The 22,642-nt window shown below is 33.3% G+C and overlaps 2 protein-coding genes across 2 annotated transcripts in view; one reads left to right on the top strand and one right to left on the bottom strand.

Moving 5' to 3' along the window:
* Nucleotides 1–16,570, top strand: part of LOC129219675 (tRNA selenocysteine 1-associated protein 1-like) — a 54,356-nt gene extending 37,786 nt beyond the window's left edge. The window contains exons 10-11 of the mRNA XM_054853952.1: nucleotides 7,071–7,129; nucleotides 16,453–16,570. Coding sequence (XP_054709927.1) covers nucleotides 7,071–7,129; nucleotides 16,453–16,530 — 137 coding nt within the window. The 3' untranslated portion in view covers nucleotides 16,531–16,570. The remainder of the gene's footprint in view (nucleotides 1–7,070; nucleotides 7,130–16,452) is intronic.
* A 149-nt stretch (nucleotides 16,571–16,719) lies between these two features.
* The window catches only part of LOC129219745 (syntaxin-7-like), a 47,174-nt gene continuing 41,251 nt past the window's right edge, over nucleotides 16,720–22,642 (bottom strand). The window contains exons 10-11 of the mRNA XM_054854036.1: nucleotides 18,068–18,150; nucleotides 16,720–17,095 (exon numbers count right to left, since the gene is read on the bottom strand). Coding sequence (XP_054710011.1) covers nucleotides 17,006–17,095; nucleotides 18,068–18,150 — 173 coding nt within the window. The 3' untranslated portion in view covers nucleotides 16,720–17,005. The remainder of the gene's footprint in view (nucleotides 17,096–18,067; nucleotides 18,151–22,642) is intronic.

The raw sequence follows: 22,642 nt of genomic DNA, 5'->3' as shown, positions 1-22,642 counted from the left end.
CGTTCATCCAAAGAAGTTGCATTTAAAACATCCCCATGTACGGCCAAGAAAAATGTTTGGCCTGACTCCGCTACCTGATCTGGAGTAGAAAGGGGGCTAAAGAATGCTTCCAGAATGCAGATGAACAATTTATTTTTCTGCAACAATTTTATGAATTTTGTTTTAGCTTTGTTATATGAGGTAGTGAGAAGCAAAGGGATGCAAGTGGCGAAATTAAAAATTTGGAGATAACCAGTACAAATGGTAGGTGAACCTCTCTGTCTTGGGGCAAGAGATTGTACTAGTAGCCCCGGTAGGTGCTGCTGTACAGCAAGGTTTATAAAAAAAATTTCAATGAAAGTCTACTTAGGATCTGATCTTCAAACATTTTACTCGAGACTTAAAATAGTCCACTTGCATCCCTTTGCTTCTCACTTCCTCATATGTACAGTTGAGTCCCGACTTACGCGAGGGATGCGTTCCAAGCCCTTTCGCGTTGTAGAAAAAGGTATGTTTACGACTTTTTGATAAACACAAACAATTATTTTAGACACTTGTAAACCCCCCTTCTCACTGCTTTAAAACATTTCTTAAGAATATGACAACATTTTCCACATAAATAACTGATATTATACAGTATTTAATAAAAACCTACGTTATTCAATACAAACTTCTGTTATGATGCACAAAATCAATGATCAGTGGGAGAGTGAGACAAAGTGTAGTGCTGTATCGATGTATGTACAGTACACAATAGTAATAATAACGAAATGCAACACTATTACACTACCCTACAATAGATGAAGTAGCAATAATTGTTATAACTAAAAAACAGAAGATGATGATGGTGGGTGCTGTGCAGCTCATCCAATCTATATCAATGTTCTGCTGCACATATCGAGGATTTCACTTTTTCTTTAATTTTACGAAACTTTCTCTTCCCTAGCTTAAGCTGAAACAGCACACTTAGATACCACTATGTCAAATTAACTTTCACATTTAGAGTGGAAAATATGAAGTGGTTATTTGTATACACTGACAAAGCGATGATTCAACTAGTACGGTGTGGGAGCCTTCCCACTCCAGTGATGCATTCATCCACGAAACCAATATTTAGTAGCCAGTATCAAAGACGATACTTACGCCCAGCAATTCCTTAATGAAAATTTTCGTGTTGCTGGCGAGGAATTCACGCTATCTCGAAAAATCATTACTCGTGAAAAACTTGCATTATAGCCGTTTCGCGTAAGTCAAATCGCATTGTAGCACAAGTCGACTGTAGTTGATGTCATGTTTCAACTGGAGAAAGCATGGATAAAAAGAATTTGGTCCTTGAGCTCTCAAGTGTTCTGCAATTCTTGTGTGCAAAATATCTTGGTATCCACTTTACCTTTCCCTGGTTTTCACGAAAAGAATATTGTTATCACTTGGAGTCAGAGCTATTAATAGCATAACAAGATCTTCAACTACGACAACTTCGCAAAATAATAATTCTCTCCGGATATTTCGTTCATAACAAAAGGATGTAGCACAAAATGTGACTGCAAAAAATAAGTGTAAACTGAAGCGTTTTGCTTGCATAAACTGTCAGGATTAAAAACAAACTGACCCTTAACAGTTTATCACCAAATAACATTGCCTTAACAAACTAAGAAAGAAGATGCCCTTTTTGAATGTTTGAATTTTTTATCATTAACTTTATCATTTATCCTTATCATACACGTTTATTTCTTACATGCATAGAGGTCTTTTTGGGTCTTTGTTGACGTAAATGACATAAAAGAGTCTATTTATTTAATAACAAGTGATTAATATGTCTTTTTCGTAGAGTCCCGAAAATGAAAAAATTTGAAGTGGATAGTTTTCAAAATCTCACGAACTTGGAAACACATTGCCTCCGCACCTATTACAGTTATAACAAAAACACATTTTTAAAGGTAACTTGTCCTCTTTAATATAACAATTGATGATTGTGCTCTCAAGAAAAATATTGTGAGACATAAGACGAAAGCTGATAAAAACGGAATCTGAGATAAAGCGAAAAAACAGAATTCCAAAATGGTGGCACGAGCTCCCCTCAAAACACCTCTACCACCGGAGACTTTTAGTATGTTCGTTAGGAGACTTTTTTGTACATGTGTACCAATTTTAAAACTAAATGTTTGTGTTTTACTCTCATTTTGGGTCTTCGTTTGCTGGACTTTGGGGGGAGAAAAAAAAAGAATGAAAAGAATACCTGCACATATTTTTGTCTTTCGGCATTACTTGCCTCCTTCCTCCCCCCACCAGCTTTCTAATTTCAAGAAATAAAATCCCCCTAATAACCTGCACTACTTCAGACCAAAAAGAGGAAAGAATCAAATCAAACAAATTCTCGAGGGCCACCAAAAATAGAAATAAGCGAAAACATGGTCAGTTTTCCGAAAATTCCCTAACTTTGAAATTAAATTTCTCGTCAATTATTACAGATACAATAAAAATAAAAAAAGCTTTTTAAAGATAATTTTACGTTCTTTAATTCACCTTGTAACAATTTCGCTTGAAACTAAATAGTTTTTGAATGTTCATCAGGAGCCCTTCCTATACATGTGTGCCAATTTTCAAAACTGCATGTTTTTTTCACCCTTATTTGGCCTTCGTTTACTAGACTATGACTTTCAAAGTCTTCTTTGCCATATTTAAATACAATGGTATGGTGATATCAGCTTATACTTGAACCAATCAATAAGTTTAGGATAATCTGTAGCTTGAAAATTAATTAATGAAAGCTTGAAGAATCTAACGTGAAGTACTACCGGCGGCTCATTACAGACATTCAATACTCTCCTGTACCCCTATTCTCGAATGTGCTGTGTGTAGTCCAATATCAACGCCACTTCATATTCTCTGAAAGAACAAGTTTCTATGAATGATGGGATCAAGGACTTCTTTTAATGTTATTTGGTAAATGTCTTGTTTGAATGACCTCTATAGTATGTGCTTCGGACCATCTTTCATGGTGTAATGCATTTGAATATCAAACCAAACATCAGCATAAATCTTAACTATAATTTTTCCAGTATCTGCATTACGCTTGTTGGACTAATTTGGGAAACAAAGTCCTAATACCCAGTTAACACAGTTAACCGTTGGGAATAATTGAGGAGTTTGGGATTCTTAACAGTTAATTCTGGATCACTTGGTTGAAATTTTTCTGTGCTCAGAGCAGGGGCGCCGACTTGGAAAAATTATTGAGGGGGCTGGGCCAGTCATCACCGGGGGTTTATGGGGTTATGTAACCCCGCGGAGGTTACCCCCCCCCCCCCAAAGAAATGTGTTTTTTTGTGCCTTGAAAATGCCAATTTACATACTTTCTGGTGTGTATAATTTAAACAAACAAACAGTATGTGACGTGGCGTTTTCAAAGTAAAACAATCCAAAAATTGGTATACAAATTTTTCTGGTTCAACTAGATCATGCCACTTGTCTTAGTAAGAGACATTTTTTTGTTCTATTTTATGGGGAGTCATGCAGTGCCGTAGCTAGGCATGGAAAAGGTACTGCGCTTGACTTGCATTGAAGGGCACTCCCAGAAACTCCGACTTAAAAAATATTGGGGGGAGGGGGCATGCCGCAGGAAATTTTCTAAATCTGAGATGAAAAATAGTGAGTTTTAAAGTTTTTTTAAAGCATTTTAAAGTCATATAATCAACATTAGAACCCCGAAAAGTCGACAAGCCCGACACATATTTTTTGGCTTTGAAAGAAGGAAAAAATAAATACGAACACACACAGTATTTTTGTAAAAAGGTAATTTAATTTAAGCATGCTCTTTAAGACCAGTTGTTTTTTCATTAGTGATATCGGCTAACATATTCAAGCGTAAACGCAGTCTCTCAATGTCTAGGTCACTTTTGAAAAACTCAGTTGATTTTTCAAAATGTTTCACCTTTGTTTAATAAAAGCAAGCACTCTTGTTCAACTGCAATGACCTGTGTGTGTCCAGTTGATGTAAATTGCCCAACAATGCAAAATTGCACCATTTTACAAACCTCAATGTATATTGCCTTGTAGTACACTCGAGTCCCGACCTACGCGAGGGATGCATTCCAAGACCCCTCGTGTAAGTCGAAATTTTGCGTTGTGGAAAAAGGTATGTGTAAAATTTTTTATAAACGTACCTATTTATTTTAGACACTTGTAAACACCCCGTCAAACTGTTAAAAACCATCTCTTAACTCTACTCTAACTTTACATTCCTGTTTCTTACATAAAGAACTGAATGTTACTTGTTTTTTAAAAATACCGTTTTATTCAACATAAAATACTGCTACGATGTACAAAATCAATGATCAATGGGAAAGAAAGAAAAAATAAACCGGTATACGGTAAGCACTTTAGTTGTACTGAACAGTCGATCCATTAATGATATTTGTACACAATACAAGAGCAGTTTCCATTTTCATAAATATTTGCATTTTACTAAGACACTACTCGGTGAATTTTTACGGATTTCCTTTTCTTGACTTGTAATTGTATGTAAGGAAGATTCACTCATATCTAATTCTCGTGCTACTTTCAACGCATTTTTTAGTTGAGCTTCAGCTTTTCAAGAAGCTCTAGCTTTTCTTTAATTGTCAGAAACTTTCTCCTTTTATCTTCACAAACTTTAAATGAAACAGCGCTCTTAGGTGTCATTATATTTCATTAACTTTCGCATTTAAAATGAAAAAGGAACTTCCACTCTCAGCGATGCTAAAAGGAAAAAGATCCATTCATGAAAAAAAAAAAAAAATTAGTAGCCAAAGCCGATACGAACACACCACGATTCCCTCCCGAGAATTTTCGTGTTGCAGGTGCGGAATTCGCGTTAGGTCTGAATACTGGAGAAAAAATCGCGTTATAGCCATTTCGCAAAAGTAGCTGGAGTGGACTGTATTCCTTTTGGATTTTGAAAGTGTGCAGTGAGCTGCCTTCGTTGTTTTCACTTCTTTGGTATACGTCGATTCCGATGAAGGGAAGGATCATCATTTTGTGAAGGTTTTCCTTTAAACACAATTCCTAAAAGTATTCAAAATTATCACGCCTCCCATTTTATATACAAATCATGCTCTCATATATTTTTTTCGGGTCAGCAACACTTAGGTGAGCGCGCCGCAGCGCTGCCCACCGGCAACAGACTTAACCCGTAATTCGCGCACTATGACAAATTTTTACAGTACTCGCAGCACTTTTACACTATCATTATTCACACCACTCGTTTTCATTTAACCTGCTTACACAACCGTAATAATTATTTGTTTTAACTCATTACTGAATGTATTTTACAAGGTAAACTATCTTCAAATAAGGAAAATAAAAGATAAATTTATGAGTTTAAAAAGCGTAATGTAATTAATAATTTTTTTGATTTATTGGGGGGGGCTCTGCCCCCTCAAAAATATTTTTGAGGGGGCTCGGGCCCCCTCAGGCCCCATGGAGTCGGCGCCACTGGCTCAGGGTATGGAAATTTCAGCAAAAAGGTGAAATTTCTGTTCCATGCTCAGTCAGTAAAGAGATATGTAAAACTTGTGACAGAGACTGGTGGAAAAAATTTTGGGTGCATGAAAATCCAGATGGTTTTATTAAGTAGACAACATTCAGATCAAGATCTTTGATGAAAAATTTGATACCAAGTCAGTATTCAAAGAACTTCAACAGAAAATTCACACACAAATTGGATAGGATGTGTGTATGTGGGGGGGGGGGGTTATGAAAGAACTCGACTTGCTGCTACTTCCACGTGGTGAGTCCTGAGTCGCTTTAACATAATGGAAAAATAAGTAAAGCATTAAAACGGATATTTTAATATTCATTGAAAGCCAAACCCCTGCCATAACTTGAATATCTGATAACACATTCAATCGGTAAAGAAATGAGCAAAACTGTGACAGAGACCGAAGGAAAATGCACAAGTATGAAAACCAAGAAGGTTTTCATAGTAAATAACTTTCAGATCAAGAACATTTGATACCAATTCAGAATTTAAAGAACTTCAGCATAATGAACGTCATCCAAATTGGTTGGTTGATTGGGTAGGGTGGTGAGTGGGACTCGGACTTGCTGCCACCGATACGTGATTAGGCCTATTATTTAGGGGGTCAGGGGAAGAGGTCCATTGCCCTCCACCACGATTTTAAGAAATAAACATATTTACATTTGAGAGGGCGTGATTTTTGCTGTTTTCTGTTGAAATTTCCATTGAGTTTGCACCCTTTAACCTCCCCCCCTTACACACACACACCGGAAAAATTTGAAATAACAGTTCTGCATAAGGTGAGTCCTGAGTCATTTCAGCATAAGAGAAATGTATATAAAACATTAAAATAGACAATTAATAGCATATTTTTATAGCTTCATGTGAGCTTCAGAATTTTTGAAATAATATAACTTTTACTTTAAACATGGTATTTTAAGACTTTCTGTGCGAATTCAAATTCATCGGCAATCAAATTGATCGGCAATGTGCCTCCAAGTTTTTTCTTTACATTTCGGTAACTACAAAGTGTATTTTTTATACCATTAGAAATGAAGTTAAGTTATTTTTTGAAAAAAGTATACGTCTTTAGAAATTGAAGGCTTTTTTTTTTTTTTTTTCTCAACGTGAGGGCTCTTTCACGATTTCAAAAATAATTTATATATTTTTTAATTATTTTTCCTGTTATTAGGATGCCAATGCGCAAGTTTTCTGTGCTATTAGAAATTGATTGCATAAAAAAAGTTTTTCCACCCACCCTTGTAGGCACCTCTGTGACTTAACATGAACTGAATTTTGATCCAAATTTATGTTTACTCCTGTACTTGTAATTTAAAACTTGTGACAGTAAGCATTCAAATTGCATGACAAGTTGATAGTGTATCTAAAACATTCTAATCTTGGACTCAGATTCTGTTGCTGTCAGATTTTGTTTGAATTTCAGAACTTAATATGAAACCAGCTACCATTTTATTGTATTATTGTTTTTAGTCCACTTCAAAGGTTTTTTTATGTTATTTTAAAATAACATCTAAAACCTTTAGATACTTATAACCTTTAATATTTTTCTGCAAATTAACCGTAATATGATTTTCAGAACATGAAGTTCCTCTTGATGTAGATCAAATGAACGAAGAGTTGATGCAAAGAAATGAGGTAAAACATTTTAATAACTTGTTCTCTGCATTACAATGAAAATAATCTCTCATTAACTCTCAAAATAATTTTCATAGTTTCATTAATTTTCATGTGTATTGCACTTATATTAGAGGGGTGCTCAAATAAAAAATAGACAGAGGTAATTCAAAAAAAAAAAAGAAATGACGATTTTAATTTTCAGGTTCACCCTCGAATTTTGTTCCAAGATAAAGTAATTATAGCAAAATGTAATCACAAACAAACACTATTTAGAGATAACTTAAATTTTGTAACTTGCAGCTCCTTACCGTTTTTTGACCTTACATATCGTCGCCTCAGAGCAACAGTACGATATCTTAAGTGTTATTTCTGGGGTTAGATATCTTACTGTTGCTTTGAGGCGACGATACATAGGTCACATCTTAACATAAGAATTATTTAGCTGTATTTTGAAATTGTTTATGTACTGAGTCTGGCGTATCAACCTGCCATCTTTGGAGAAGGCATTGTTGAGTTGTGGTACAGATTCAGTGATGGTAGTGGTATCAATAGATAGCAGTATACGTTTCATTTGCAGTAGTAGCAATGGCATGGTGCAGTGAGCATTGTCATGCTTTGTGGAGTACATTCACATTGGTGTTTTTTTTTTTTTTTTTTGAGCAATCACCATTGCTTATTTTTCTCACTTGACAGTTTTGAATTCCTATGATTTTATTTGTCCCCTGCCTCCCTCCATCAGCCGGCCGCCTCACGATGCTGCTCCTCTAGCGAAAACCGTCTGCAGGTTGTGTCTATTGCCTACACTTACACATACACCTACACACACTAACACATACAGACACCTACACATACACATACCCCCACACACAAACACATATGCCTACATACACACACTCGTGATTGCGAAAAACATAATTTGAATTCAAGATGTCAGAGTTCAAATTATTTAATACAGCTCTGGAAGGATTCTGCATTTAGTTCCAACTTGGCCAACATGATCCTTCTTTGCTAAAAAAAAACTATTCCTGTTGTAAAGATCATTGAGCAACATTTTTCTGACAGTTCTGTCAGAAAATCAGTGCTCCTTCATATTGAAGTGCTAAATATTTAGATTCCTGGATGGACCCTGTCACATGTGCCACATTTTTCAGCCTTGTAGTGGTCTGAGGTCAGATAGGTGTTTTTGTTTTCAATGCAGTACCTGTGGCTCTAGCGCTTGAAAAATTCTCTCCATTTTTCTCAATCATCTTTCTTTTTCTAAAGCTCATTGTTGATGTCTTTTACTGAATTTTCAATGATTTTTTTAGTTTTCTAATGTTTTCAATTGATTTTTTTTTTTTTTTTCAAAATGAAGATCAAATATTTTTAAAAAGCTTTCCCTGCTCCGTTTTCTGTTTCCTTATGCATAAATTGAAACTCTGCTATGAAGTTGGTTTGCTTTTGCATTCCTCATAAAAATTCATGAATGAGCATTTTCAAGCAATTGCGTAAACAACTGGGGTAGTCATAGGCGGATTTAGGACTGAGTTCCTGGGGGGGGGGGGGGGCAGGATTTTTTTTTTTTTTTTTTGGAGCAATATTTTTAATTGCCCTCCCCCCTCCCATGTTTTTGTCTGTTTTCTGTGATGCGTAAGGCCATTCTTTACTTTTTTATGTGTCGTTTTCATTACTGTGTGTAATCATGCTGTCCTTTTTAAATTGACCTTAAAAGAGAGGGGGCTGGTATTAAGAGAGTGACGCAGTGCTCCCTTTTAAGTGGGATATAGTATATCTCCAGTTTTAGGGGGGCCCGGGGGTTACTCCCCCGGAGGAAATTATCTAAAATGGATAGAAAATTCTGCATTTTGAGGTCTTATAAGGGTTAATTGGAAATAATAGGCAAATAATTTTTTTTTTAAAGTTTTACGCTTTAAAAGTGCTTTCTGATGCAAGTTAATACTTTAAAAGAAATGGTGCACTGATTTAGAGAATAGGTATCAAGAGAGTAACATACTACCCATTTGAACAATTCTTAATTTATACACTTGATAAGAAATAAAATTGAAGCACACTTTGCTTAGGAGTTTCAAAGACTTGTCTAATTATTTTCAAGGTTTGGTTGGTTAGATTGGGTTTTTGGCTCAAGAGCCCTCGTAGGCTATACTGCGCCAATTCTTTTCAGGGATTTTAGAACCTATCAATAATTTGCACTTTAAATTGAGTAGTAGATTATACAGTTATACAGTATTGTTCGAACTTTGTAAGAAACGGCTATTTTAAGTTTAAAAGAAAAAATAAACTTTAATTTCCTATTCAAAAAAGAAAAAATCATGATATTTTTTTTTGTTATAAGATTTTGAAAGATAAGTTGTTACTATATAAACTCCTCCCAAAACTGGGGGCATTGTCCCCTTTGCCCCCCCTTCTCCCCATAAATCCACCCATGCTCTTTTAAACTATTCAAAAACGAAAAAATAATGATTTTTTTTTAAATTTTTGGAAGATGTGTTGTTACTACATAAAGTCCTCCCAAAACTGGGGGGGCATTGCCCCCCACTGACCCCCCATAAATCCGCTCATGGGGGTAGTGAGAAGCAAAGGAATGCAAATACAAAATTTAAAATTTTTAGATAACCAGTAGGGTGGATCGAAAAAAAAAACGAAATTTTGAATCTTAATTTGGAACACCTGCTAAAATGTGCATGTGTAAGTACAACACACATGTAAAATATTATCAAGTTTGAACAACTCTTTAAGGGTCCTACCAAGGCTTGAATTTCTCCAAAAACAGAAAGGTCATTTTTCCAAAATTTTTATGAAAATACTAGTGTTTAAAATTTTTGTTATAATACAGTTAAAATGCTTCCTTTGAACACAATTTTCATGTATCTTCCCAATTATTTACAGTCTTTGCCTCTTTGCACCATTTAGTTTGCACATAAACCATAAAATTTCGCGAAATTAACCAAAAACTGACTTTTTTTAAGCTTTTTTACACATTGCAATATTTCTTCTTTTAAAGTCCAGTTTTCTTTTTTACAACACCTGTACAGAATGTAGTTTTAAACGGAAGTGAAGTTAAACTTTATTACATTAACAGCCCAAAATCCAATAAAAAGAAATGGCTGCATTTTGAGTTCCATTCTATCTTTTCCATCTGCCGAGCCACATGTATTAAGTATAAATGTATTATTCATTTTACATTAGAAGTAAACTATCAAAATGATTCAGTTGTATTAACTAAAAAAAACATAGAGAGAAGTGCATTGGTTACAAAGAATGTATGTGTGTGTAACTCACACACAGTCACTCTGACATATAAACATCAATATTTCACAAAATGAGGGACTTGAAAAGTATCAGTTAGTTAAAGCCACATAAAATAGTCAGTTCGTCACATCCATTCATGAAACCTCTTTGAAATCATTTTCTGATTCAAACGATGGCATGATACTTCGAAGTTTGATTTTGCTCATATGAAGCCATCTTTTGCGATTGACTAATCACAAACAAAGAAGCTTCTGTCGCCATATTAGCACAGATTTCCACCACCTGTGTGTGACAGGGCAACTAAACGAACGCAAAATCGGCATTGGTGTTTTTAATCTATTGTTGAATATTTTAATTAGATATGCTAGCTAAAATAGGAGAGGGGTTACAGTTATTGCACATTCTTGCCGGTTGATAACATCATAGTAGTCTGATCCATTAAAGTTAATCTTTGAATTATAGAATTCTCTTATTTCTTCATGTACAGAAGCCACTTGTATGGCCTTCAAAATCATCGCAAACCCAGTTCTCTGATGTACTTTTGTTCATCAGTGATCACTGTTAAGAGAACTTTTTCCGGTTGGCAAAAATAGGCATTTCGTTGAATGACAGGATCAATAATGTTTTCAGACTTTCACTTACGTAACGAGATGCTGTAATAACACTGATGATGAACAGCAAAGTTTTCTTTCAATTCTAGAAGAAGAAAAATTTGCAACGGCTATACTCCCGCCAACAGAGCCATCAACATCTTTTGGTGTTGATGTCACTTCAAAATTGGAACAAATCAGGCTTCTCTGCTAACACTATCAACAGTATGCTACCAGTACAGCATTTCTGACAGATGTGCGATGTGCTGCAGCAATTGCTTCAGAAACAGTACAGGATTTTGGTACTGTGTCAAATAATTATTGCCCTAAAGTCGTTGATAGGAATAAAATTCGAAGACAGCGACAGAAGTGTCACATGTGTCACAGACAAAGTAAGTGCTTCTCTTCAAAATCTGCAAACTAGAAGTGAAAGGGTTTGAAAAGTACATTTTTCGATAGCTGAAAAGACAAAACTATGACAAAAAGAAATGGTTGGAAACAGATGCTATAGAAGAACAATAAGCGAGTAATCCATGGTTGAAAAATTAAATTCTCTTTATTTGGGTCATGTGACGCCAACTTCTGGAACTGGAAAACGTGTCGCGACAGCAATGTGATTTTTGAACTGAAAATTTGTTTAAGCCTTAAGAATCTTTTAGCTTTTGGCTGTGATGGCACAGCCACGAATACCAGAAAAAAGAACGGTGCAATTGCGGCCATAGAGAATAAAATTAGACATCCTCTTCCATGGTTAATCTGCGAACTGCAAGCGAGCAGCCTTTGCGTCACCTGTTCACATTACTTGATGGTGAAACTGCTGGTCCATGTGAATTTTCGCAGGACCAATAGGTAAATTGCTAGACGGGTGCGACAATTTACCACTGGTCCAGTTTGAAGCAATTACGCTCCTTGTTGTAATGCTGGGCTGTTAATGTAATGAAGTATAATTTCATTTCCATTTAAAACTGCATTCTGCACAGTCATTGCAAAAAAAAGAGAAAAAATTGGACTTTAAAAGAAAAAAATATTGCAATGTGCAAAAAAGCTTGAAAAAAGTCAGATTTTGGAAATATGACGAAATTTTAGGAACTTGTGCGAACCTAATATTGCAAAGAATGTAAATAATTTTGAAGGTACATGAAAAACGTGTTAAAAGGAACCATTTAGATGGTATTAGAACAAAAATTTTGAACCTAGTTATTTTCATAAAAATTTTGGAAAATTGACCTTTTTTCCTATTTTTGGAGAAATTCAAACCTTAGTAGGACCCTCAAGGAGTTGTTCAAACTTGATAATATTTTACATGTGTATTGTTCTTACACATTCACAGCTTTTGGTAGGTATTCTAAATTAAGATTCGAAATTTCATTTTTTTGGATCCACCCTAATAACCAGTACAAATGGTAGGTGAACCTCTCCTCTGTCTTGGGGCTAGAGATTGTACTAGTAGCCCTGGTAGGTGCTGCTGTATAGCATGATTTAGAAAAAAAATTCAATGACAGGCCTACCTAGGATCTGATCTTTAAACGGGTTTTACTCGAAATTTAATGATCCAATTGCATCCCTTTGTTTCTCACTGCCTCAACAGTCTTTTTCTGTCTGGGATTTTTGGGAGACGAATGTATTCTTTTTCTGGTCCCTTCCCTTGTATTATTAAATTTTTTAGTTACAATCTGAAGTTTTGAAACATTAACTAACATTAAAACTTTTAATATCACTCAGTCTTCCCTATTTTTATTGTACTTTGTTATTTTAATTGCATATGTGTGAATATAGGAAATCGAAGTTATTTGTGCTCAGAGTGTGATGTTTTATGAATGTGTTTTATTAATTGAATTCTAATAATTATTTTAGTCTAGTGTTTTAAATTATTATAAAAATACAAACACAAACCTAATGTGTTTTTTTTTAAAACACTAGACTGAACCGTTCTGCAAAATCACAAAATGCTCCACAAAGCCACTGTAGTGGTTCTCAAATATTTGTTTAAAGATTTCAAACCTGCTTAAGAGCCATTGTCTGTAAGGATCAAACACGGTGTGATTGTTGATGTTTTTGACTTTCTTTATTTTCACATATGTTGTTCCTTACCATGTTTGTTATTTAAATCTACAATATGAGCTTTGTCTGACTTACCAATTTTGAAAAATTTTTAAATTTTTAAATTTAGGGGGTGTGACACATTTTGGCAGGTTTTTCAAAATTGCAGATTTCAAAGTTCTTGTTGCTTTAAGCGCCCTTATAATGACATGGATTTTTAATTCTACACATTATCTGGTCTTATTAGATACTATTATTACAGCTGTCAAATCGGTGTCACTATGAGGACGACACTCACAAACTCCGTTTAAAGTGACCGAAAATGAAATTTCTTTCTATATTCAAGGCCGATTTTCTCAAAGCTCCTTCCTGATGACACCAACGTTTTTACATCATTTTCTAGCTACACTTGTATGCATCAAAAATATGTAATACAATTGCTGTTATTATAAGGGCGCTGGAAGATATTGGAACTTTTATTCGATAAATTTCACAAAAACAAATGTTTAAAATCCAATTATAACTAGCGCCCTCATAGCAGAGATCTGAAACTAATTAAGTCTGATAACCAACATGTTTGTCTAACATTTGCACTAAAAAATTCAGCATCACTTCTATTACTTTTGGAAATATAATCATTCAAAGTTAGTATGATGGGCGGGTTTTTTTATTTGTTTTTTTTTTTAAATTTAATCTTTTCACACCCAGATAGTTCATTTTTTCAAACACTAGGTGACTTCCACCACCTGCTCGCTGGCGCTCACCAACCCCAGAAGATTGCTTTGCAATCTTATTTTGATTCTCAAAGATTTAAATCGTTGATTAGAAAGAATGAGATTAAAAACTGCTTTCTCGGTTCCGTTTTGAACAAAATGGAGATATCCCTCTTCACCCTGTAAAAAATAGAACTTCAGTTAAGAGGTTATAATTAGGGCACAATTTGCTCCCATCCGAAGACCTTGATAGAAGACATAACCGAGATATTTAAAAAAAAAAAAGCTGTTTGAAGACAATCCTTTTCCTGGGTTCCTACTACTTGTACTAACTTGTACAATTATAGGCGCTAAAGGGTTCTTTGCAAAACAGCAATGTTGTACATTTGAAAAGCCGCTTTCAGATTCGTTGTCTATAGCAATATATTTTGCTCTTTAGCTCCGGTCTTAAATTGAGTTGAGCCTTGGACTTTTCTCTGAAAAAGAAACAATTTTATCTGCTGTTCTAATTAGTTGAGGAAATTCGAACATGCTTTATGTAATACAGAAAGGAATTCTCTTTCGAACAATGTAGAATGTTAAGAGGTGTGGGAAATTGTTCATTCCTTAATAGGCAATTTATGTGAAATATTAGCTTAAAAAATTAATTCCAAAAAAACTAATTCAAAATTCAATACAGCAGGTGCAAACCCCTCGGGGCTCGAAGTAAACAAAAAACAAAAATGAACAAAATTTCAAGGCTTTAGATACTATGGAGTCTCCTGGACGCAGGCCCGCCACAGACTTCCTTTCACAATTTCTTTGGCCTTACTTTTTTCAATATATAGATACAATTCTTTGAAATAAATTAAAAATAAATATAACTTTTAACATAAACAGCTTTGAGCAGTAAGAGTGTCCTTTTCTTGAATAGAAAATGCCCGTTTTGATATAGGTACAGGTGGATCTATTTTGTATAATATGTCTAGATTATCATGCCAATACTCCTCTTGGTTTTTCGGCCAAACAAATTTATTCCAATCGTTCTTGCCATGCATTTGACCTTTACTTGCAAATGGTCCAACTTCACTCTGATACACCATGTTCATAACTACATAATACATTGTTTATTTAATTTAGATAGAAATAAATAGTTTTACTTTTAATGAAAATTACCTATAAAAAATTAGTATGATTATTTTAAACATTTAATGCACATTACACAATACTTCCACCTGTACATACATCGATTTACTGTTTCTAATGCTTTTTATAAAGCTTTTTTATATAAAAAGCATTTAAAACACATTATTTTACGTGTCACTATGGCAATTTTATAACAAAGTTTAAAACGATGCAAAAAGCCATCCTTATTCGAAAAGTCATTTTTCAAATAATGTCTCAACATACTAACTTTGAATGATTATATTTCCAAAAGTAATAGGAATGACACCGATTTTTTTAGAGTAAATGTTAATTAGAGTAAATTTTAGAGTAAATGTTTAGAGTATATTGGTTATCAAACTTAATTAGTTTCAGGTCTCTGCTATGAGGGTGCTAGTTGTAGTTAGATTTTAAACATTTGTGTTTTTGTGAAATTTATCGAATAAAAGTTCCAATATCTTCCGGTACCCTCATAGTGACAGCAATTTTATTACATATTTTTGATGTATGTGCAATTACATAATTTTGATGTATGTAAGTGTAGCTAGAAAATGATGTAAAAACCTTGGTGTCATCATGAAGGCACTTTGAAAAAATCCGCCTTAAATATAGAAAAAGGCATTTTTAAACTGAGTTTGTGGGCGTCACCCTCCTAGTGACACCGATTTGACAGCTGTAATAGTATCTAACAAGACCAAATAATAATATGGAATTTAAAAATCCATGTCATTGTAAGGGCACTTAAAGCGACAAGAACTTAAAAATCTGCAATTTTGAAAAAGGTGCAAAAATGTGCCATGCCGCCTATATTAATTTAATTTCTCAAAAATGGTAAGTCAGACAAAGCTGATATTGCGGACTTCAATTACATTCATGATCAGGAACAACGTATGTAAAAATAAAGAAAATCAAAAATGTCCACAAATGCTTTAAACTGCCTGATTCTTACAGACAGTGGCTCTTAATAAGCTTAAAGTTTGCTTTTTTCTTCTTGATATTCATTTATGCTGTCATCCTATTGTTTTCATGTCATTTAAATTTATATTTTTTTTATTTACTCATTTGGTACTGGGATAGCCAGAAACCAGGAATTCAGTGAGATAATACATTTTGGGGAGTTGGATCCTTGTTTAAACAATCATGAGGGGTTTGTGACACGTAGTATGATCTAGCATTCTGAATTAGTAGTACTTCTAATTCACTGACCATGAATGCTGAAAGCAGAAGAGGAAAAAAAAAATCAGTTTAAAAAGGTTCCAAGAAAAGTAAACTATCACAAAAACTCAGAGAAAGGTGCTGCTGTTTTATTGAATCAGACTTTTAATGGGCGTTTTACACCTGTTAGTTGCTATGTGGAAGATTTGATAATGCAATAATGGCAGTGTAACAGGGTTTTACTGTAGGTTTTTTTGTTTAAAAATTAACTTGGTGTGGGAATGCTCATAAAATGTTAATTTGAAAGAACATTTAAGTTTCACAGTGCTAGCAGACATAAATAGAACCTTTATATAAAACCATTCTCTCGTATGTTAAATTTTTGTAATTGTCGCGTACATTCAATAAAAACTTTCTGAAACTGAAAATCTGTTTTCCTTTTTTGTTTTAGGAATTTTACACAGCTCTTGATGATTCCAGATGGTTACCACTTGATAATTTGGATCCTCCTCTTTTGCGTATTAAATGATGTTTTCTTAGTATGTAAATAAAATTCTTTTTTCATTCAAGCATGGGGTCAAATTTCTTTTGAGCTTCTAATTGAACTGCAATTTTGAAAAGATTTCCTTGTGTAATCATTTCATTGTGTTTCTTCATTTTTAAAACATAATAAAAAAAATACAGTTTAAGTTCTAGAAGTAAAAATACAAAATAACTCATAAAAAATTACATTTATTTTTCCAATTGCGTAGTAACATGATTAATAATACATTTTCAGCTCTGCTAATGTACATTCAATTTTATACACATTGAATAACTACAACAAATAATAAATTTTAAAAATAAAACGTTTCGTAATTTTCCATGTGCTTTTTCTTCAACGTAAGATAAAACTGAAAAATATTTCAGATAAAATTTGACAACTTAAGTTGTGTGGAAAAAATACTGGTATAAGTTTCTAGTCAACTACATTGATATTTGACATGTGTTTTGGAATGTTGAACTCAAGTGCTTAAATATATAATAAGACCAATGATAATGGCAGCAATAATAAAAACGACCACCAGGATACACACTTTTCGTCTTGCTGCAGCCTGAAAGGTTAAAAAAGATGAAAAATATTATGCGCAACAGGATAGACTGGCCAATGAATAAATGCAATTCAGCGAAGAGCTCATTTAAAAATAATAAAACAGAATTTCAATTAATCATTATTCATGGGGTGCTGGAAAACGACAAAAATGGGAACGCAAAATATGTTTGTTAAATACACTGCATCTAATGCATAAACTAAGATCAGTATTTACAAAAAATACCACGGAAAACAACGAAAATTTAGGACAAAGTTAAAAACATTAGACAGTTTGAAAAAAAGTTAGAAAATTAGGACTTTAACCCTGAAATAGGGATATGATTAGGAAACTAAATATACTAGATTGTCTTGCACATATAAATGTTGTATTTTATATTTGTTTAAAATAACTTAATTTTTGTCTTATCTACAGGTTACTGTTTAAAAACAGCTATTTTGTATTGGATTGTAATTAAACCTTAAATGCATGTTTTTTTTTTTAACAACCACTTAGTAACACCAGGATTTAACTGAAAAGACAACTATTATATTACCCTCAACTATCCCAAAACTTCGATAAAAATTTAAAAAATGCTTCACTTTTTTAGTAGTAAAACTTGATTCGTCATAGAATTTTTAAAAAAGTAGGCATTTTCAGATGCCCTAAACTATAAATAATATATGTCCTACATTTGTAAATGCCAAAAAGATTTTTTTTTTTTTTGTTTTCTATCAGGTTGGTGCATTTAGAAGTTTAAAATTGATTTAATAGCATCTTTGGTGAATATTTTCTTGGTTATTGGCAACTAAAGAGTTTTCAAGTAGATTAAATTGGGTATGTTTCCAAATGGCATCACAATGCATTTATGGGTAAAAAAATGTTACGGAAACAAAATTTACAAAATTTGTTAACTCTTAAGTATTTTGAAATTTTTGTTTTTTCTCACAACTTTTTTTATTTTTATTTTTATAAAGTAACTAAAATAAAAATCACCTGATGACGTCTGGCTTTTGCTAGCTGTTGAGTTCCTTCAGACACTTGTATCTGAGCCGATTCTACATTAGCTTCAATGCTGTCTATAAGTAATATTTTATGTGAAAATAATGAACACATAAGTTTCATTAATTTAACAGTTATGATAAGCAGAAAAGTTAATAAAATAGAATAAGTTATAAATATATAAAAGTTATTATAATAAAACTATAAGGACAAGCAAGAAGTCGCCACATTTAGGATCCGCTTGGATAGAAAAGTATGCAAATATTTTTATGATAAAAACACCAAAAACAAAACATCTTCAAACAAACTTTTCTTAAAAAATTTAAAAAATAATTAAATTGCAAGATTTTTAAGGTTTTAATAGTTTGCTACTTGCGGGGGAACATTTTTCTTTTGAAATCGCAAACAAAAATTTGCATATTTAGTCGTATCATAATGTTTACAACCCAAAACTGTTACGCAGTAAGATTGTTCACTTTATCTCATTCTACATCATGCTGAATGGCACACAACTCTCTGAATACGAAAAAGGAAGAATTATATCTTTCAGAAAATGGAATGAGTGAAGGTGAAATTGCAAGGAAAGATAAAAGATCTAAAGCAGCAATTTATAATTTTTTGAAGAATCCAAAGGAATATGTCAAGAAAAGGCATACTCTTACTATGCACCAGAAACGAGCAATTGTCCATCAAGCTTGCTTTAAAAAAGAGTTCTACTCAAAAGAGAAATGAATGTATCATGCACTAGCCGAACAGTGTGTAGTGTTCTGCAAAAGTATTCCTAGTTAGATATGCTAAACTACAGTTCTATCCACTTACAAAACTTCAAAAGAAGATTAGATTGGAATTCCCTAAGAAACGTCTTTCTTTGGGTTTTGATAGAAAGATGTCGTATTTTCTGATGAAAAATTTTTTAATTTGGACGGGTCAGATGGTTTTTACAATTACTGGTATGACTTGTGAAAAGAGACACACCCTTTTTTTTCTAAAGGACAATTTTGAGACGGTTCTATGATGGTGTGGGCAGGTTTTGCAGCCAATGGAACAACACCAATAGTGTTCATTTGAGATTGCTTGAATTCACAATCTTATGTTGATATAATATGCTAGCTGAAAATGTATTACCTGAAGCACCCCTTATCACAGGTGGTGATTATTTGTTTCAACAAGACAATGCAAGTTGCCACGTGTTTTGTGTATCATGAGACACATGGTGACTTGCACCAATTTTGAAACTTCTGGACTGACTGGCAAGATGCCCCGATTTAAACCCCATAGAGAATCTGGAGGCTTTTTAGCTAGAAAAGTATACAAAGATGGACTCAAAATGCAAATAAAGATGGACATCATCCATTGAATTGGTGTGGAAAAACATTTCTAAACTAACTGGAACTGAACAAATTTTGATGCCAATCACTCTCATGGGAGCTGATTTTTGATGGCTATAATTCTCCAAAACATTGGAAAAATAAAAATAGTCCATGTGTTGCAAAGAATAATGCAATTTAATACTAAAGTACGAGAAGCATAATAAAGTATCCAAAATATCTCTAGAGAATGAATTATTTTTCTTATTTAATGAATTATTTTCCTTATGATGATAAGTTATTGTGAAAAACAACATTTGTTAAACAATTGAAAAAATGCATAAGTCAAAAACATAAAAAGTACTAACTTCAAGCCATATTTCAAAATAACAGTATTCCCCAAATTAATATCAAACTTCTAGTATATTTCTATTGCCTAATACAAGCTGACTATTACTGAAGATCGTATGAATAGAGATTTCATTGATTTGCATTACCTATCAAAATATTCACCAATATGTAGTTAATTCGGAAACCTAAGTTCCGACTAATACTCAATGGAAATTTCAGATAATGTTAAACATCATAACGATCAAGCCGAGATGTATTGAAATCATCCGGGAAACATGAGCGAGCAAGCAAAATAGGCTTTGGAGCGAGCGTCAAGATCTCCCCTGCCGCAGGTTTACACGAAAGGTGTTAAAACCCAATGAGAAAGCGATTGAGCCAATGGCGAGATTTGCTTAAGCATAGCAAGATAAAAATATAAAGTATCTGTGCACTCAACTTAAAACTATTTGCAAGTATAAAAAATAATATATAATGGATAGGTAACATTTTTAATAAGGCAATGCCTTTTGCTTTCAATCATCATCCATGAAAGCAAGAGGTGAAGTGGTTTCCTTAATTTATGTGAAATAATTAGCTAACTTTTAATAATTATGCTAACTTTAAAGATAATCAATGTTAGTTAACAATTAATCGGGCGACGCACACACCTGCAGCAAATGTATCTGCCAGCAGTGAAGGTATTCATGCACAAGTGCATCAATGTGCTTAAGTACAGCTCACACTAATTAGCATGACAACAAGCAACCTTGTGCCAAAAAGAGCCAGGTATCGGCTTCTAGAAACTGGTAGAACATTTGGCATCATCTCTAGCATTCAACTCCTCAAGACGGGGGCAATAATCTCTATTTTGATTCCTCAATGTAACAACGTATACTCTAGCTGCTTGGTGAAGCGAAATTTCTAGGTTTCAACCCAACACAAACATTTACACTACTTTTAAACTACTTTATTTACTTAGTAAGTAGTAATGAGATACAGTATAATGAAAAACTGTACTTAAAATAAAAATTGGTGTTTATCTATTTTCACCATCATGTTTTCAAAAAAGAAAACCTTAATTCATACAACAATGGGAAGATAAAACACATAAAAAATGCTTTCTCTTTGTCTCTTCAAGAAAGCCTTTTGCACAATTTAACTGTTGGGCAATTTCGCAGAAATCTCAATGACTTAAATTTTTTATCTGCTGCCATCTTCTATTTTCTATCAAATGAAATGTTTGTTATTAGTTTAATTAATCAAGTCTTTAGAAATAATTTAACTTTTGCTCTTTGATTCTGCTTTTGCTGCGATATTTCAATAATTCAGAAGTTGGCGTGGTGGTAAAATTTTGAATGAGCATATATTTTATGATAACCCTATGCAAACTGATATTTTCCTACTCTTTGTTTATACATGCAAAGGAAAAACATTCCTCACACAGGCACTGGTGCTAAAAATTTAACGCCAATGAATTATGATCACCAATTACTTAATTATCGAAATTTTCCTGCTTTTCGGAGTAGCAGACTTTTGTAGTAGACACAGTGGTGATTACATAAGCAGTTATGAGTTAGATCCAAGAATCCATACTATAGATACAGAAGAAAGTTATGTGGTGGTCACAACATACTAGTTTAATAGTTTAATTTTAATGTTGTTCAAATTAGTAGGTTGAAACTTGATTATATTGCAAAAAAAAAGTGTTTTAATATTGTTGAATACTTGTGTGTGTGTGTGTGGGTTTTGTTTTTTTTTTTAATGAATTCAGTTAGCATGAGTACATTGAAGTCCCGACTTACGTGAGGGATGCATTCCAAGACTCCTTGCTTAAGTCAAAATTTTGCGTTGTCGAAAAATGTACATATTTAATTTTTTTTAGAAACATATCGAATTTTTCTAGGTGCTGTTAAACACCCTTAAACTGTTTTAAAGCATTCTTAAACTATACATTGCAATTTCTTACATAAAGAACTGAACTTTTACTGTTTAAAAAAAAAATGAAAAAGCCATTTTGTTAAACATAAAATACTTAAAGATGCACAAAATGAATGATCGATGGGAGGGAAAGACATAAAATAAAACAGCATGGCACGCACATTATGTAGTAATAAGTAAATTCTGCACTATAATAGTATTGTACTATAGATATATTGATGATATTCATGGGTTGAAAAATAAAGATAGTGATGATTTATGCTCCATGATCAGATAGTTATTCTTTTTTAATACATTTTTAAATACGATTGCTTCGCCTTTCCTTTTATAATGTTTCCACTTATGGCAAAGCCTCTCTTCCTGGTCTCTTTAATCCACAGTACAAGAGCACAGCTTCCATTTTCATAATACATATTTACTTTGCTTACACTACTCTACAAGCTTCAATATTGTGTGTGTGAAACAAAGTTCTGAACTTTTACTAATATCTTTTTGTTTTGATTTTTAACTGTACATATGGAAGATTCATATGTACAATTAAAAATCATATTTATTGTTGTGTAGCCGTTGACGTTTTGTAGTTGTTCAAGCATGCCAAGAATCTTAACCTTTTTTTGCTTTTTTTTTGGACAGAAACTTTCTTTTTCTTCTCATATTCAAACTTTAGATGAAACAGTGCACTAAGGTGTCATTATATTTCATCAACTTTAATAATTAGAATGAAAAAAAAAATGAAAGATGCTGAATGGTTATTTGATGCACTAACAACGTGATGCGTAGACTAGTTTGTAGGACTGGACCGAAGCATCGGCCTGGCCGATGGTTCAACAATTTAGCCATCGGCATCGGCGGCCGATGCTAATTTGCAGGAAACATCGGCCCATCGGCCTTAAAAAACATTGAAAAGCCGATGGAATTGGCCGATGTTTTTGAAAAAGAAAGGACCTTTGCTGTTTTATTTTTTAGTACAAAGTAAAGGGAGTTATTGTTATTA

This window comes from Uloborus diversus, chromosome 4 (assembly GCF_026930045.1).
Source record: "Uloborus diversus isolate 005 chromosome 4, Udiv.v.3.1, whole genome shotgun sequence".
NCBI lineage: Eukaryota > Metazoa > Arthropoda > Arachnida > Araneae > Uloboridae > Uloborus > Uloborus diversus.
Note: the sequence above shows the minus strand (reverse complement) of the source record. Positions and strands in the feature narration are given on the sequence as shown.